The sequence below is a fragment of the Trifolium pratense genome, linkage group LG3 (assembly GCF_020283565.1).
Source record: "Trifolium pratense cultivar HEN17-A07 linkage group LG3, ARS_RC_1.1, whole genome shotgun sequence".
Taxonomy (NCBI): domain Eukaryota; kingdom Viridiplantae; phylum Streptophyta; class Magnoliopsida; order Fabales; family Fabaceae; genus Trifolium; species Trifolium pratense.
In genome coordinates, this window is record NC_060061.1 from 7,178,804 (window position 1) to 7,194,683 (window position 15,880).

The 15,880-nt window shown below is 32.4% G+C and overlaps 2 protein-coding genes across 8 annotated transcripts; one reads left to right on the forward strand and one right to left on the reverse strand.

Moving 5' to 3' along the window:
* Positions 1-1,572: 1,572 nt before the first annotated feature.
* LOC123916064 (E3 ubiquitin-protein ligase CHFR) lies at positions 1,573-9,467 on the forward strand. Of its 7 annotated transcripts, none has more exons than XR_006812052.1 (16): positions 1,597-1,737; positions 2,696-2,846; positions 3,226-3,323; positions 3,929-3,990; positions 4,088-4,179; positions 4,273-4,396; positions 4,738-4,824; positions 5,040-5,136; positions 5,259-5,366; positions 5,520-5,620; positions 5,843-5,908; positions 5,999-6,086; positions 7,081-7,141; positions 8,116-8,179; positions 8,282-8,420; positions 8,664-8,871. XR_006812052.1 is itself a non-coding variant. In XM_045967404.1 (16 exons), exons 1-15 carry the CDS (start codon positions 1,674-1,676, stop codon positions 8,398-8,400), a joined length of 1,395 nt encoding a protein of 464 aa, XP_045823360.1. In that variant the 5' UTR covers positions 1,597-1,673; the 3' UTR covers positions 8,401-8,409; positions 9,083-9,467. The 7 variants fall into 7 exon arrangements, 6 of the variants coding, with proteins under 6 accessions (XP_045823358.1, XP_045823360.1, XP_045823364.1 ...); XM_045967404.1 differs by lacking the exon at positions 8,664-8,871 and adding an exon at positions 9,083-9,467 and having other exon boundaries at positions 8,269-8,409; XM_045967408.1 differs by lacking the exon at positions 8,664-8,871 and adding an exon at positions 9,083-9,423 and having other exon boundaries at positions 8,282-8,409.
* A 4,416-nt stretch (positions 9,468-13,883) lies between these two features.
* LOC123916065 (transcription repressor MYB6-like) lies at positions 13,884-15,517 on the reverse strand. The gene is made up of 3 exons (XM_045967409.1): positions 15,150-15,517; positions 14,911-15,040; positions 13,884-14,715 (listed from the first exon to the last, which is right to left on the reverse strand). Exons 1-3 carry the CDS (start codon positions 15,280-15,282, stop codon positions 14,061-14,063), a joined length of 918 nt encoding a protein of 305 aa, XP_045823365.1. The 5' UTR covers positions 15,283-15,517; the 3' UTR covers positions 13,884-14,060.
* Between the last annotated feature and the right edge of the window lie 363 nt (positions 15,518-15,880).

Here is a 15,880-nt window from a genome sequence, read left to right on the forward strand (position 1 = left end):
TTTTCAAAATAGGGGGGGTAAAACTGCATTTAAGCCTTAGAACATTTATTGGCCACCCGCCTAATCTGGTTTGGGAGTGCATCAAAACTTGATGATTAAGTTATTTTAGCCCCTCCCGATCGTAGTTGCGGTAGATCTAGGGTTGGGAACAGGCCAGGCAAGGCCAGGCCTTGACAGGCCTGAGCCTGGCCTACGATTTTTTTTCAGGCCTGAGCCTGGCCTGTGGCCTATCAAATGTTATTTTTTTTGGCCTGGCCTGAGGCTTTTAAAAGTATGGCCTGGCCTTGTAGCCTGTTTAAAAGTCTGTGTTACATTAAAGCTTCTCTATATAGTTTTTTTAAATAGGCTAAACAGACCTTAAAAAGTTCACATTTAAATTTTTATAATTTCTACAACATTAAGAAAAAGCTAATAATATGATTAACACAATAATTAAAAACTAATAAAATAACAAATACGATTACGAAAAGTCGCAATAATTAAAAGCTAATAATATTTATATAAATAATATTTTTTATAAGATATAAATAATAATATTATATAAATAATAATTATTATAAACAGGCCGGCCTATCAGGCTTCGTAGGCCTTTTTAGAAGCCTAAGTCTGACCTATTTATGTAAACAGACCGTTTTCAAAGCCTAAGCCTGACATTTTTAATAACCAGGTCAGACCAGACTTATACAGGTCAGGGCGAAGGCCCCTGTAGGCCGTCTGGCCTATTCCCAACCCTAGGTAGATCGAACCATGATATTCTCTATCAAATTTGATATACTTTGTTCATTTTTGTACATCACCATTATTCTTATAAATCGGAATTAAAATGTTTTTTTAACATGTCCGCTATTTTCTTTAACCTCATGTCTCTTTAAAAATATTCTAGACCAATCAATATCCCTATCTCCAAGATTCTTTCATACATCAATGAAAATAATTTTTTCTGCTCACTTTCATTTTTCTCATTTTTTTCGTCAAACAAAGCATGAGTCAAAATAAAAGAAGTGTCTTATTTGAATGCCCGATTTTATTAAAAAGTCCCTATCGTATGTGGGTTAGTTTGGATAAATGTTTATAAATAATAGATAGTCATCATCTTACAAGTCGATTTTATATAAATGAGTTAGGTCTAACTTTTAATTCTAAGATAATATTAAAGTTTTTTCAAAATCCGTTGGATTACCCACTTTTTATATCCACGAGTTGACCTGGATAAGAATTTATAAATGAATATAATTATTACTTTACAAAGTCAATTTTGTACGTATAAGTTAATCCAACTTTCATTTCTAAGAAATTCTCTAACAATTTATGAAACAACTAATATGAAGAGATGTCCACAAAATATGATTCTCAAATAAAAATGATTAGTCAACAACACACATACAAACGTAGTAGTAAACGATAGTCGACAGGGACATATACAAACGTACTAAATCTTCCCTTGTACGCTGATAGTAGATAAAAAAAAAAAAAAAAAGATAAAAACCATATTCAATTTTGTAGTATTAAAATACCTAAATAAGTAAATAGTGAATAAATGCATTTATATAAACATTAATATTACATAAATAAATATATGACCCCAAAAGAAAAAGAAAAAGAAAAAGAAAAAGAAAAACCCTTCAGCCGCTACGTGACAGAGACAAAGAAGAATCCATTTTTGATTCTGATCAATGGTGGAAATGGGAGAATCCTCTGCTTCAGCCAAACCCTCAGATGAAATCTGGGCCAAGCTTGGTAACTCTTTTTCCTCATTTCAATTATGGGTATCCACATTCATACTCACACACTACAATTATCAATTCAAGTTTCAAATTTGGGGGGGTTTCATAGTTTTTCCCCTATTGGGATTTCGTCTTAACCCTTCAATTTTAAATTGGAATCAAAAGGGTATATGAAATGTTTGTTCTTTTATCTGTTTAACACTCAACACAACAGTTTGTAAAACAATAAAAATTCAATTTTTTACTCGTATTCGTTCACTATGTAAGTTTTGATTGAAAATTCATTTCTTGCTAGGTTACACTATTTAATTACTTGCACTGTGTGCATGTCACTTTTGGGCTTCAATTTTATAGGTGCTGCTATCTTAATTCTTAGCAATGACAATAGCTTTATAGGTTTGCAATGTTTTTGAAAGAAGGGTGGGGAAGAATAGGGTGGAATTGGGAAGGAATGGAGTGACCATAGAGGCTAGTGATGTATATCACTGTTACACTTTGATGGTGTTTGGATGCTGTCTACTAACTACCAAGGTTTTAAATAGTGATAAAGGTTGCGGTTGTTGTCAAGTCGCGTTGCCATTCTTGATATTGCAGAGAATTGTGATAAAATGCAATTGATGCATGCAGCTTCAATTGCAGTTGCACTTTGGCTTCGACTAGAGACAAATCGTTATGTCACGTTTGTGCCCTAAATCGCGATTGCGGACTTTTATTTGAAACCTGCTAATTACTAGAACATTTGGCTTCCAGTTGAAAACAAGTGTGGAAAATACAGGAACGGTTTTTCTTTGAAAAATCTGAAAACTCATCTGGGATTTTCATCCCAAATTAGAGGGGACACCAAATTGACTGTTAAAATTATCAAGTGAAAGGATATAGTTAGTGTGAAGTTTGGGACTTTCTTATAGTTAGTGTGAAGTTTGGGACTTTCTTAAGGTACTTATTTCGGTCAAACTATTTCCTTCACGCAGTTCAGTCAGACTCGAGATACTTGAATGTTGAAATAAGGTCAGATGAAGGCGAAATATGTTCGGAAATATCAGCTACTTCTAGTGACAAACATAGCTGGTGCAAAATATCAAGGAATTCTGATCTATGTTCTGCCACAATGGAAAATAAGAGGTAAATTCACGACGAACTAGTGTTTACTAAATAATTGTGTAAATTATGCTCTCTATCTGCCAAGATAATTTTTTTTGTTTGATTAGAAATTATTTTGAGAAGAATAGGGAACCATTTCTCATAAAACTAAAACATGCTAGCAACCTGGTTTGCTGTTGTTGAAATCACTATAATAGGTTTCGGCTTCATGATAGTGAAGGATGCTGATTACCAATTTTATTTTTTTTACACGTTTTTCATTCCTATCTTCTCCTTTGAAGTACTGAAAGTTTATGTCTCTGTGCAAGAAGGGTCTTATCTCCTTTCCTCTGCATATTTGTTGTATGTTTTTGTCAAAAAAGAATTTATTTTTTGGCTGTGTCACACATTCATGCTGCAGTTCAAATACAATACTTGTTGATGGGGCTGAGGTAGGCAATGGTGACACTGCTGTTATCAAGGATGGAAGTGAAATTATCCCAGGCCCGGATAGAGAAGGTTAGAACCTTTTAAATATTTATGCTAGTGTAATACTTCCTATTGCTGATTACATATATAGGGTAGAAAATTGTAAATTGTGTTTTATATCTATGAACTAATTGGTACACTTCAATGCAGTAGCGTTGCCAGTTGGTCTCGCATCAATTCATCCATTTATCTTAAGTAAAGATGTATTCCAAGTTTCTGGTTTTCCTTAATAATATTCAAACTTGTGTTGACAAAACTAGTCGTGTTAATTGTTTGGTGTATTAAATAAGCAACTCAATCAAGGTGTTGGGATGAAAATTTGTGTGATCGATTGACAAGCATGTTCTGTGGACTGTAACATTGGCATAAACCATGGCATGTAATTGTGCGAGTTTTAATCCTAACCCATTTATATTCATAACCAGTGAGAATTACTTGCCTCGATAGTGTTCATGCTTTCATATACTAATTATGATTGATATTATTAACATGGTATTTGGGTCCATTGAATAATTAACCAGTAAATATCTTTATTGTGCAGTCGAACAAAAAATTTATGTAAATTATTTTGTTTTTGATACCATTGTGTATTATTTCTAAGCCGATTATCAATCTATTTAATTCCATGGCATCAGGATTTTTCAGCTACAAATTCCAAATCATGTCTAGCCCAGAAACCAGCCAGACGCTGCTAAAGGTTGGCATTTTCTAATTTGTCTGCATCCTTAATGTCTTCTTCAATACTGTTTTTTATCCGCAGCAGTGCTGATGACTTGACTGTGTTTCTTTTCCAGATATGTGTCGATGTTGATCATGCAAAGTGTAGTATTTGCCTAAACATATGGCATGATGTTGTGACTGTTGCTCCATGCCTTCATAATTTTTGGTATATATGATAGCCTTTTGATCCTCTTTTTTTGATGAACATGGTTCTGTTTAGTTCATTGACTTTGTCTTGAATTGTCATGTGACATTACAGCAACGGTTGCTTCTCAGAGTGGTTACGGAGATCGCAGGAAAAACGTTCGACCGTACTTTGTCCTCAATGCAGAGCAGTTGTTCAATTTGTTGGCAAAAATCACTTTCTGCGTACCATTGCGGAGGTACATTTTATGCAGAAATATTTCACAAAGATTAAAGCTGATTCGCAAAATGGGGATAGTTATTACTGACATGGAGGATAGCATTTAGGCATGATAGTGAATATTTGACATCTTATATGCATTTTTTTGTCCATATTTTTGACGAACCTCTTGTTCTTAGTTATGAGAGTTCTTTTTCATTTTTGCGGTACTTCTATATTGTTTGATCTATTGATTTTCTTATTTCATTTCACTCAGCAGTTTATCTGAATGGTCTGGATTGATTCATGATTTCATATAGTTATTCCACTAGGTGCAATGAAGCTTTGTTGTTATTTTTACACAGTTCCCCCCCTTTTCAGGATATGGTGAGAGCTGATTCTTCCCTAAGACGCTCACATGATGAAGTTGCGCTTTTAGATACATATGCATCAGTACGGTCAAACCTTGTAAGTATGATCATTCCTTTAATGATCAGAATTTCTCTCCTGCTGAAGTGTTATGCAATTTTGCTCCAACCTTACTGAAATATCAGACCAAAAATGAACTAACTATAATTTTTTCATTTTTTGTTGTTGTCTAGTTGTTGACCTGTAGTATAATATCCTCTCTTTGCTATGCAAGTTTATCGGAAAAAATGAGTTTATTGTATTTTTACTATTAGGTCATTGGATCTGCAAAGAAAAGTCGAAAGAGGGCCAACACAAGTACAACAATGGTTGATCAAAATGATGGCAGCGATCATCATTGCCCGCAGTGTGGTAATATTACTGTTATACAATGTCAGATGAGGCCTCATCATTGCCTGCAGTCTAATTTGTGACCTCTTATTTATTTTTATCTCATCATACTCATTAAATTCACTAATTCCCTTGCAATTTAGTTACTGCTGTTGGTGGGTTTCGATGCAATAATAACACTGATCATCTCCAATGTCAAGCATGTGGAGGAATGATGCCTTCCCGTAATGGTCTTAGTGTTCCTCAATATTGTAAGTCATCATTTGGGATTTGTGTCTCATCATTATATTTATACCGGCGAAATCAATTTTTATTGTTTTCAACTTTCTTTATGGTGAGCTATAATATTCAATTTATTCATTCATTCAAAATATCATAGAATTCGTATTTGTCTTTTCTTGTAGGCTTAGGATGTGACAGACCATTTTGTGGACCTTACTGGAATGCTCTTGGAGTAACTAGGAGCAGTTCATATCCTGTTTGTTCCCGAGATACTTTAAAACCTGTATGGGCCACTTTGTGTATAACAATTGTTAATGTTAATTGTTTTTCTTATCAAAGTTGCATTCTGGAGAGTTCTTATATTTCTAAGTAACTATCGTTCCCTTACATGGTGGATTTTTTTGTCAACTCCATCTAGTGAAATATGCAAAATGTTTTTCCTCTATTTGATCTTTATGATATGGAATGGTCACTTTATGACCTTTTCCTGTCTCTTTCTTTGCAGATCTCTGAATACACTATCTCAGCAATTCCTTTGTTAGTCCATGAAAAGAATCCGCACGAACAGAAAGTATGCATTTCCGGATGACCATATTTTTATTGTTTTGGCTCTGTTTTCACAGATTATTTTTTAATATGATTATCTTTTGTGGCTTTCTAGATCACTGAAAGTTGCATACGACAAATGGGGAGGACATTGCAGGATGTCATATCAGAGTGGATAGTAAAGCTGAATAACAAAGAAATAGGTAAAGTGATAAACTTGTCTTTCCTATGATTGTTAATAAGAAGTAATTCTTCTGATTTTTTAAGGGTGTATTGCTTTTTAATGGAATAGAAAGAACAATTGAATTAAGAAAAGAAGAAAGAATAGTAGAAATCTCTCCTCCAAGGGTTTCCCCTTCACGATCATAGGAAAGAAATACCACATTCTAACTCCACAACTCCCTATTTATAAAAATAATCCTAATGTACTCCTTAACTAATACTGCTATATTTAACAAGATGTTTTAACTGATGAATGATGATTACAAAAATGGTACCTTGTCTTGACTTTGCTGCTTGTTTTCTGTAATTTCATGAAGGAAACAAAATATAAACAAAGTGATGTTTTTGTAATTACTTGTGAAATAATATCTGAAAATGAAAAGAAGTGTGATAGGACTCGATCTCGATTACGATTAAACATTGATCAATAAAATAAAACAGTAGAATATAATAGTGAATAGAAATTCTTATTGCTGGCAATAGCTAGAGTTCATGTGGGATCTAGCTCACAATACAAACAGAAGACTAAAATGTAAGGAAATAAGCTGTAAATGATAAAGGAGGCACTTCGAGAGGCCTTAACTCTCCTAGGGTAAAATTCACCACTCAAATCATGCATAAAAAACAATGGCAAAGAACATTATGCTATTTAATCAATTTGATCCACATCTATTTTCTCTTCCCTCGCTGAATAAGGAAACATTCCTATAAGGGAATGATTAGCTGTATCCTTTTGCCCATGTTTCCTTTTATAAAATATGTCATAACTATCAAAGTGGCTGACCAAACACACACTCGGATTCCTGTTTTGCATTAGCTTGCTGAGCTCAATTCAAATTTTCAATTAAGTGGCAGATTTTGCAAAATATTCCTAGGAAAAGTTATTTACTGGTGTAAATTGTTTGATCTGATGTACATCGATGGTGTCACCAGATATTGACTAATACATGATTTTTTTCTTCTCTCTCTTGGCAGATACAACACGAATGACACTGAATCACGCAGACATGATGACTGCTGGGACTCTTGTATGCAGGTATGTTCTATACTGAATCATTGAGCCAAAGTGGTTTTACTTAAATGTTATAATAGGTCACAGTCTATGGCTTTAATGTTATTGAAGGTTAAAGCATTTTGTAACACGATTACATACCTTTACAATCGAGTATTTTGATTTGTTTGTTTATATTATATGTTTTGAGTTTTTGTTATTTTTGTTGGAGATGCCATCCTACTCCTTGAAAACCCGCCGTAAATAATGGAATGGCAATTGATCAACATAACAGCCTTCCCTGCCCCCACCTGTTGCAATTTAAACAATTATTGTGTGGACCAAGTATGCTGTTTGAAATTATACTTTGATGCTGAAGTTTATTTTGCAAGCTTTTAGAGTAAGAGTAAGGATGTACATTTTATCCTTCTGAACTTTTCCACACAAATTTGTGTTAGTATCTCATATAGCCTACATTTTGTGGTTTTTTTTTTTTCATGTGCCATTTCTTAATACGCAAAGAAGAAGCGTTACACTTTTGTTTTCTCTTTTGACATATTTAACAATTTCAAATATTATGAGGAAGTGCTAGAATAAGGATGTACATTTTATTTGATCGTAGTTTCTTATTTCTTCCCATTTGCTTGTGCAACTTCGTTTTAAACCAGCTGCTTTTAAATTCTATATTAAAAATAAATTTTGATGGTGAATTTCGAGATGTGTTCTTTAATCATGCAAAAACACAGGTTCACATGAACTAAGCTTTAAAATGGTCTCCTTTTTTGCTGTTAAATCACATCCATTTAGGAATTAATTTGTTTTTAGTGGACATTTATGCACTATTTTCCCAACACTGCAAAAAGTTTCATATTGAAGTCTAGTGTCTTGTATCTATATTTGAAGACATAAACACGTGTACCGGTTCATATACTCTAGTGGTAAATAACAACTGACTATAGTACAATGTGGAATCAAATGTCTGATTACCATTCTCATAATGCATTCTTTTAATCATGCAGTGATTGTTATCAGAAGTTGGTGTCATTTCTCTTGTACTGGTTCCGCATTTCTATACCCAACCATGTAAGTACCTTCAACTTAGAGCATTATCAGAAGTTTGTGTTTTCTTGCTTTTCACTCTTTTGATTATTGTTTGTGTGTATTAAACAAAGCTTCTCCCACCAGAAGCATCAGCAAGAGAAGATTGCTGGTATGGTTATGCATGTCGGACACAGCACCGTAATGAAGATCATGCTCGTAAATTGAATCATGTTTGCCGTCCCACCAGAGGCTCCCATTTCTGATGTAAATAAGTATATTTCTTTCTTCGGATTTATATGTTTTGTTTTCAGTAGTCTTTTCTTTCTTGACAAATTATAAAATGTCCCTCGGAGAAATAACTTTTAGTACGCGTGATTTGCTATGGAAATGATGAAGTATGGCATTTTGTTTTTGTGTAGCAAATTATACTCAGATTTGCAAGGTCTTGCAAATCTTAGTGCAATGTTATGCCAATAGCCTATATGTGCATGTACAAATCTCACATATGGTTCTTCATGAATTAGGGTCTTTTTGGCAATTTTATTATTAGTTAAAAACCCTTTAAGTTGTTAAAATTTACCCAAAACCTAACATCAGAAAAGTTTGGGATTTAGATTCCTTGGTGTAACTGTGTGGTACAATTACAGATATGGGCTCTCCAATCTTAAATCAATGATCGAGATCGTTTAAAATTAGTTTATTGGTTGTGTAATCTAAATCGTCTGCTTTTAAAATCAATCCCATTAGTGTAATTGTGTGTGATAGTGTGTGTGTGTGTGTGTGTGTGTGTGTGAACTTGCTACAGTAGCTGATTCAAGTTCTATAGTCTGTACCCTTCATAACCCAACACATAACCCCATAATGGTGAAGTCGTGGTAAGCCACGACGGGGCTTCCATTGTCACATGGATTGAACCTCTCATTGCTTCATCTTCCCTTGTTGCAGAGCATCCAACCATAGTAACTCGATGCAAAGCTTCTTCATCAACCTGCAGCCTTAAAATGATCATTGTATTTGAAAAAAGAATGGTTTAGTCAAGAATCAACGGGGTTCGCCTAAGATAGGACGACTTTGAAGTTGAGATACAATTATGATGGGAATTCTATACCGCCGTCAATTTCATGTGATGTGGCTTGTGGATGAGATGCGCGTTTGAGGGAGGTGGTTTACGGTTCTGATCGGGGTAATCACAAGTAACAATGCACTATTTGAGAAGTCATTTGTGCCCAATAAATTTTATAGTAGAAATTAGTTTCTACTATGACTCCTATAATATTGTTACCAATATTTATTTTCTTTTTAACCAGAACAACATTTTTTACATGAACTACATTAATTTTTCTTAGCACTTAATATATCAAACGGACGGAGAAAAAAGAAACATTTCTCACTCAAATGAAGCCTTAGAGGCTTAGACTGAATGATCCCATGCAAATTCTGTTTATTTGCTCAATGCATTCAATTAATAGCAGTGACCTTTTTAATACTAATGATTGACTAATATATGAAATAAATAAAAAATGTTATAGGAGATGACAATTGAAAATTGACTAAATTAGTGAAACCAAATTACTTTTTGACAGAAAATTGAACCAAACTGTCGAATTAAACTGAACCGAACCAAAAATACTAAACCATAACAAACAGTTTTGAAACTGAACTGAAACAGTTCGGTTCGGCTCATGATTATCAGTTTGGTTTGGTTCGGTTCGATTTACTTTAGTGAAAAGTTAGTTATAGTTCAGTTCAGCTTAAAAAACAAACAATTCAGTTTAGTTCGATTCAATTTTTCTCCGTAACCACCCACCCTTAATTACAATAATCGTAGTAGAGACTATATAGAGAAGTCCAAGTGGCAAGTTGTAAGAGTGGAAGGATTATGTGATGTGGAGATCATGAAAATGAAAGAATTAGGTGTGAGTAACGTGAGAGACTTTTCTTAATAAAACCTTCTCGAACTATACCTTTCCCTCCTCACGCTACTACATTAACATTATTATTCAATTCATTCATCTACTCGTTCGTACTACTTTACTATTTCATACGCAAACAAACATACACTGTTTTATTCAAAATTGTCTATATATAAAATTAAAGTCAGTAGCTGAATCATGCTATTTCATGGAAGTAGGTAGGTAAGTACAAACTATTATTGTAACAAAAAAAAGTAGCTACATATATTAAATTAGGTATATTTTGCTTAAAAATATAGGTACTATATATTATTAAATTTTTATATTGAGTCTAACTTGTCATTATAAAATTAATTTGTAAGGTCAATGATGTATTTTTTTATTAATATTAACATTGTTTAATTTTTCTTGAATATATCACTTATGTAAACCATAGCATTTTCAAAAATCACTATTTTGTAGTATTAATTATGTATGTGAATTATTTGTTTTGATTTTGTTTATGCTTGTCGTCTTCGATTATGCTAGGATAGGACAACATATATATCTTCATTTTATTTAATTTATTTATTTATTTTTTTGCAATTTTCAATTTCGGTGCTGGGTCTCGAACAGAGTTCCTCAAGATTGAAGATTAATTCCTCAATCAAGTGGCCTCTCGAGAGACACGGACAATTTTGAATCCTCACCTTTACAAGGATATAAGCAGAGGTAGATTGAGACATAAATTACCGGTGAAGTTAATATTTTTGACAGAAAATATTTATATTTTCTTTTTTAACAAGTCAGAAAATATTTACTATTAATATATCATGAAGAAAAATATATTTTTTACACCTTTAAATATCTTAGTAATTAGTAAATTTTTATAAAAAATATGTAAAATAAATATATTAGAAATTGAAATATTTAATTTTTTAAATAAATACTCCTTTTGTCTCAATTTGATTGACACAGTTGACTATATTCACACATATTGTTTTGACCTTATTTTTCTACTAATAAACAAAAATAAATATTAGCATATAAGATGTTTGATTCGTCTCGATGAGTATTGTCAAAATATAAAATTTTTATAATTTTTACTATTATACAATTAAAAATATTAATCATCAAAAATATGCATCGGCAAATATGAAACAGTCAACTGTATCGATCAAATTAAGAATATCATTTTTTCAGAAATGAAGAAGGGACAAGAGAAGATGACAAGTTGGGAATTAATGAGAAAAGACAGAGAGTAGGTGGAAAGGGTGACGTGTCCAACATTTAGGTACCTAACCTACTAACTACTCAGCTAAACTCAAGTGAAGGTTCAATCTTCAATGTTGATGTTTCATAGATTCACGAGTTCCTCTTTCTTGTTTTGTTTTTCTTCTTTTCTTCTTCGATCGACCACACACACACACCACAGTACCACACCATCCATCCAACATGTCTGATGACCCCACTTCTCACCAAACACGACTCTGTTCTCTCTTCAATCACACACACACCTTCCTCACTTACTAGTACAGTTCATTTTCTGTTTATCTTTCAAATTGTGGGTAGTTACTAAACATTCTATCCATATCACATGACGTGGTCCATAATCCATATGCACCATACACTATACTCATTCATTTATTATTGTTATACTAGTAAAATGGATAAATATTATGTATCAAATCATACTATATCCGTCCCAAAATATAAATAAATATGAGTTAAAAAGAAATATTTGGACCAAATACATTTATTTTTGTTAATCAACTTTTATTTATATTTTGGGACGAAGAGAGTACACTATCTGTTGAGAATTACCGATTGTTTATTTGTTCGTGATTAGTTACACATGTATCATGTATGCGAATCTAGAAGAAAGCTCAACTTAAATTTAAACTAAATTAAATTATCTACACTTAATTACTAGTTTAATTAGTAAAAATGGCGAAATTACTAGATCGAATGTTATGATCGAGTTCGCCCCAATTTCTTCACTTTGTATGTGATAAATTTTCAATAATTTATCATTTCATCTATAAAAAAAAATAGAACATCTCTTTAAAACATTGTTATATCCAATCTTATATATACAACTATATTCTTTTTTTAAGTATGTAAAAAAAATAATTATATTCCTTTTTTAAGAAAAGTTTATTGAACTTATTGAATTTTCTATAAAATTTTCAAACTATCTCTTATGAAAATTAATTTTCTTCTCTATCATGGTCATATCTTTTTAAGTTACTATGATATAAGTTAAAATTTCACCGCTGTTAATTAGCAATGAGCTCACAAAAATAAATTTAATTGAAGAAATATAATATAATAAATTTTAAAATTAACTAATAATATTTTTTTGTCTCATCAAATACAAAATTGAAGAAACAACATAACATAATTATCCTTATCTTATGTCTTATTTGGACACTAAACAAACCCATAATTACTAGTCTTTCCGTAGAGTTTTCTTTTGACAATCAACACTGTAGAGTTGAATCTCTAAATATTTTCCACGCGATATCTCCATTATAATATTTGAATTAATTATTTCTCTTCTAGAAGGCTGGGAAAACTTGATAATGGCAAATTCACAAACTGGCTTATTTTATACTTGTTTTTGTTTTTATTCAGTCTTTCTTTGACCCTCTAAATCAATTCAAAGAGAGGAATTCAAATTCTTTATTCATCTAAATGAACGATTATCTTAAAATTTAAAGGTTAAAATATACGTAATTTATTTCTAGATGTTGAGCAAAAATATGTTTGTTAAAAGAAACATCTTACAAAAGAAAATCAAATTCATGATACATTTCATATTTATTGGCTAAATCTTGTATTTTTATATTATTCCATTTGTAACTACTAGGGATATATAAAATTGTCTAATATATAATACACTAGTTACTACAGTATAATTTATTATAATATGTTGAATTTATTATAAAGGCTCTTATGCGTAACTCAAATTCTGCAAAAGAAAAACTATACTAATGTTTTATAAATTAAGTTTAAAAAAATTCAATGTATATAATTGGAGTTGTTCGAAAACAATGAAAAAAAAATATATCCTTTGGAGAGAGGAAGAGAATATTGTGCTATTTATTCACTTTCTGAAATCAAAGAGAATGGAATATGTGTATGTTTGGTTTTAATTCTGGAGCATCCAGAATTGATTCTGGACGTGTAGAATTGATTCTGACTTGTTTGGTTTCTCAAAAGTAGAATTGATTCTGCCTCCAGAATTGATTCTACTTGAAGCTAGAAATCGTAGCTTCTGATTCTAGAATTGATTTTTACACTCAAATTTTTGTTCAACTCACTTTTTCATGAATATATCCAAACATAAACCACTTCAGCTTAAAATCAATTTTGACCAGAATCAATTTTACAGAATCAATTATGCCAAAATCAATTTTCTCCGTCGCAGAACCAAACACACGCTATGACTTATTGTCTTATTGTTGCTGATATACAATTTGTTTGTATACATTGTCCTATTACTTAGAAGATTCAAATTAACTAAAAAAATAGCTTAATTAAGTGACCTGATAGTTTAACACATTGTGATCGACCAATCAGCAACAATTCACACATGCTGAGTACTTTTCATATTTTACACGAAAAATGGTTACGAGATTTTTATGCTTTCAAAAGATTTACCATCTTAATTAAATCATAAAAAAATACAAAAACAGTTAACATCAACAATTGGATTTTGTTTACCAACTCAATTATGTCGTTGATTTTGAACTGTGTTTGTTGAACTTAATTAATATTGTTAAACAATTTTACTAAGATGATTCATAGTACTAATAGTAAAATAAAAATAAAAATAATTAAAACCAAAATTATCCGAAAAATTTCGAAATTCCATTCTACAACTAATATTGTCTTGTGTCGTTAACGTTGGTAACATAGTATTAGTCACAACATTAACACCAACTCAACTGTAAAATTCTATAATTAATTTAACTCCAAAAGATAAGATTTAGTCTAAATTACTTCTACAGTTCTCAAATTTCCAATCAAAATTTGAGAATCCCGGCTCCGAAATATTTAAAATAACAATAACCGGCGCCGGCGGTAGCAGCAGATGATGAAGCAACATTAGAAACTCCAACAATAGGGATAGTATTGTTGCATCTACAAGGATGGTTACCACTATTTTGTAACCCTAAAGTTTGACGACAAATACACCCATTTTGTAGCTGTTGAGAAGAAGAAGGTGGAGCCAATGAAAGTTCCAAGTTGATTTGGGGAGGAGGAGGTGGATAAGCTATTTCTTCAATGGTAACTCCACTGCTAGTATTTGAAACTGAATCTTCAACACCACCACCATTACCAGAATCAGTTACAACAAACTTTTGTTTTAAAGAGGGACTGGTAGTAGTACTGAATAACGGAAACTCGCTCTTGATTTTGTTGCGGCTTATGCTGCTACTACTACTATTCTCGTTGCCTGCGGGGACCGAAGGCAACGGAGTAGCAGTAGCAGCTGGGGAGGCAGTGGTTGTTGAGGAAGTACTGGCGCCAGCAACGGTGTCAGTCATACGCTTAAATGGACGATGAGTTGAAGGATCGATTCCACAGCTCTGGAGTTTGCGCTTGATATGTGTGTTCCAGTAATTCTTGATTTCATTGTCAGTTCTTCCCGGCAATTTCTGAGCAATTAGAGACCACCTAAAAACAAAAAATCATAATTAATTGTTTAATCACAAAAAAATATTATTATATCGAATAATGAGAGAATAAGAATTTCCTTTGATTCAAATTTTAAATCAAATACATCAATTTTGTTTGATTCGAGTTTTGCTTATATTCGAAAACACAAAAGTATAACAGAAAAAACTGAAATTGAGAAAGAAAAATACATACTTGTTACCAACAGAAGTGTGTAGGTTAATGATAAGTTCATCTTCATCAGGAGTGAAGTTTCCTCTCTTGAGATCAGGTCTGAGATAATTTATCCATCTGAGTCTGCAACTTTTGCCACAACGAGCCAAGCCTGTGTAGTAAATTTAAATTAGCATGCACATATATTAAATAATTAATTAAGAAATGGATTAAATAAAAAGATTAAGAAGAAATGATGAAAGAGTAATTAATGTAATTACCAGCAGCTTTGGGAAGAGAACGCCAACAACCTTCGCCGTTATCTTTGATGTATTTGATGAGACGGTCGTCTTCTTCTTTAGACCAAGCACCTTTGTTGGTGTGTTGTTTTTCACAGCAAGGGGATCTACCCATGGTTTTGGTTTGTTGATTTGAGAGAGAATAGGGAGAGAAAAGAGAGAAGAAAGAAAGAAAGAATTAGGTAGTAACTAACGAAAGGTGTAGTTGGAAGAGAGAATATATATATAAATGCTCGGTTGTGGAGAGAGGGAAAGGTGCAATTGACTCGGAGAGCTTCTTTTTCTCAAAGTGATTGACCGAGTTGGTGAGAAAAGACTAGTGGTTACAATTAAGTTTGTGCTCTCCTCTTTCTCTGCTTTCTGTAATTGGGTAGGTAGCTTTCTATAGCTCTACTTTTTTCATTATTTATTTACTTACTATGCTTCTTTTCAATTTTTATTTTCACTTTTATCATACACTTTAATAATGGCTACTAAGGCTGGGTAAAAAAATTGACGTCTGTCCAAACCCAACAAAATTCGTCCAAAAATTAGAGATATGAACGGTTTATAATGGGTCGCGGGTTAGAGGGTTGAAAAAGTCGGTTTAAACTGGGTTGGTACGAGTGAGTCTGGGTAGAGGAAACTAGACCGATGGTGCTTGAAACTCGCCCGCATGAGTAAATCAAAACGTCGAATTTAGGTTTTTCTCACGTCTCATCTTCACACTTTTT

Excerpts from the sequence above, each read along its gene's own strand:
- LOC123916064 (XM_045967402.1), top strand. The coding sequence starts at position 1,674 with ATGGTGGAAATGGGAGAATCCTCTGCTTCAGCCAAACCCTCAGATGAA. Across the intron at positions 3,324-3,928 it reads CCCAGGCCCGGATAGAGAAG|GATTTTTCAGCTACAAATTC; the intron begins GTTAGAACCTTT and ends CCATGGCATCAG. Across the intron at positions 8,180-8,268 it reads GCATTTCTATACCCAACCAT|CTTCTCCCACCAGAAGCATC; the intron begins GTAAGTACCTTC and ends TATTAAACAAAG.
- LOC123916065 (XM_045967409.1), bottom strand. The coding sequence starts at position 15,282 with ATGGGTAGATCCCCTTGCTGTGAAAAACAACACACCAACAAAGGTGCT. Across the intron at positions 15,041-15,149 it reads TTCTCTTCCCAAAGCTGCTG|GCTTGGCTCGTTGTGGCAAA; the intron begins GTAATTACATTA and ends TTTACTACACAG. Across the intron at positions 14,716-14,910 it reads CACACTTCTGTTGGTAACAA|GTGGTCTCTAATTGCTCAGA; the intron begins GTATGTATTTTT and ends TTTTGTTTTTAG.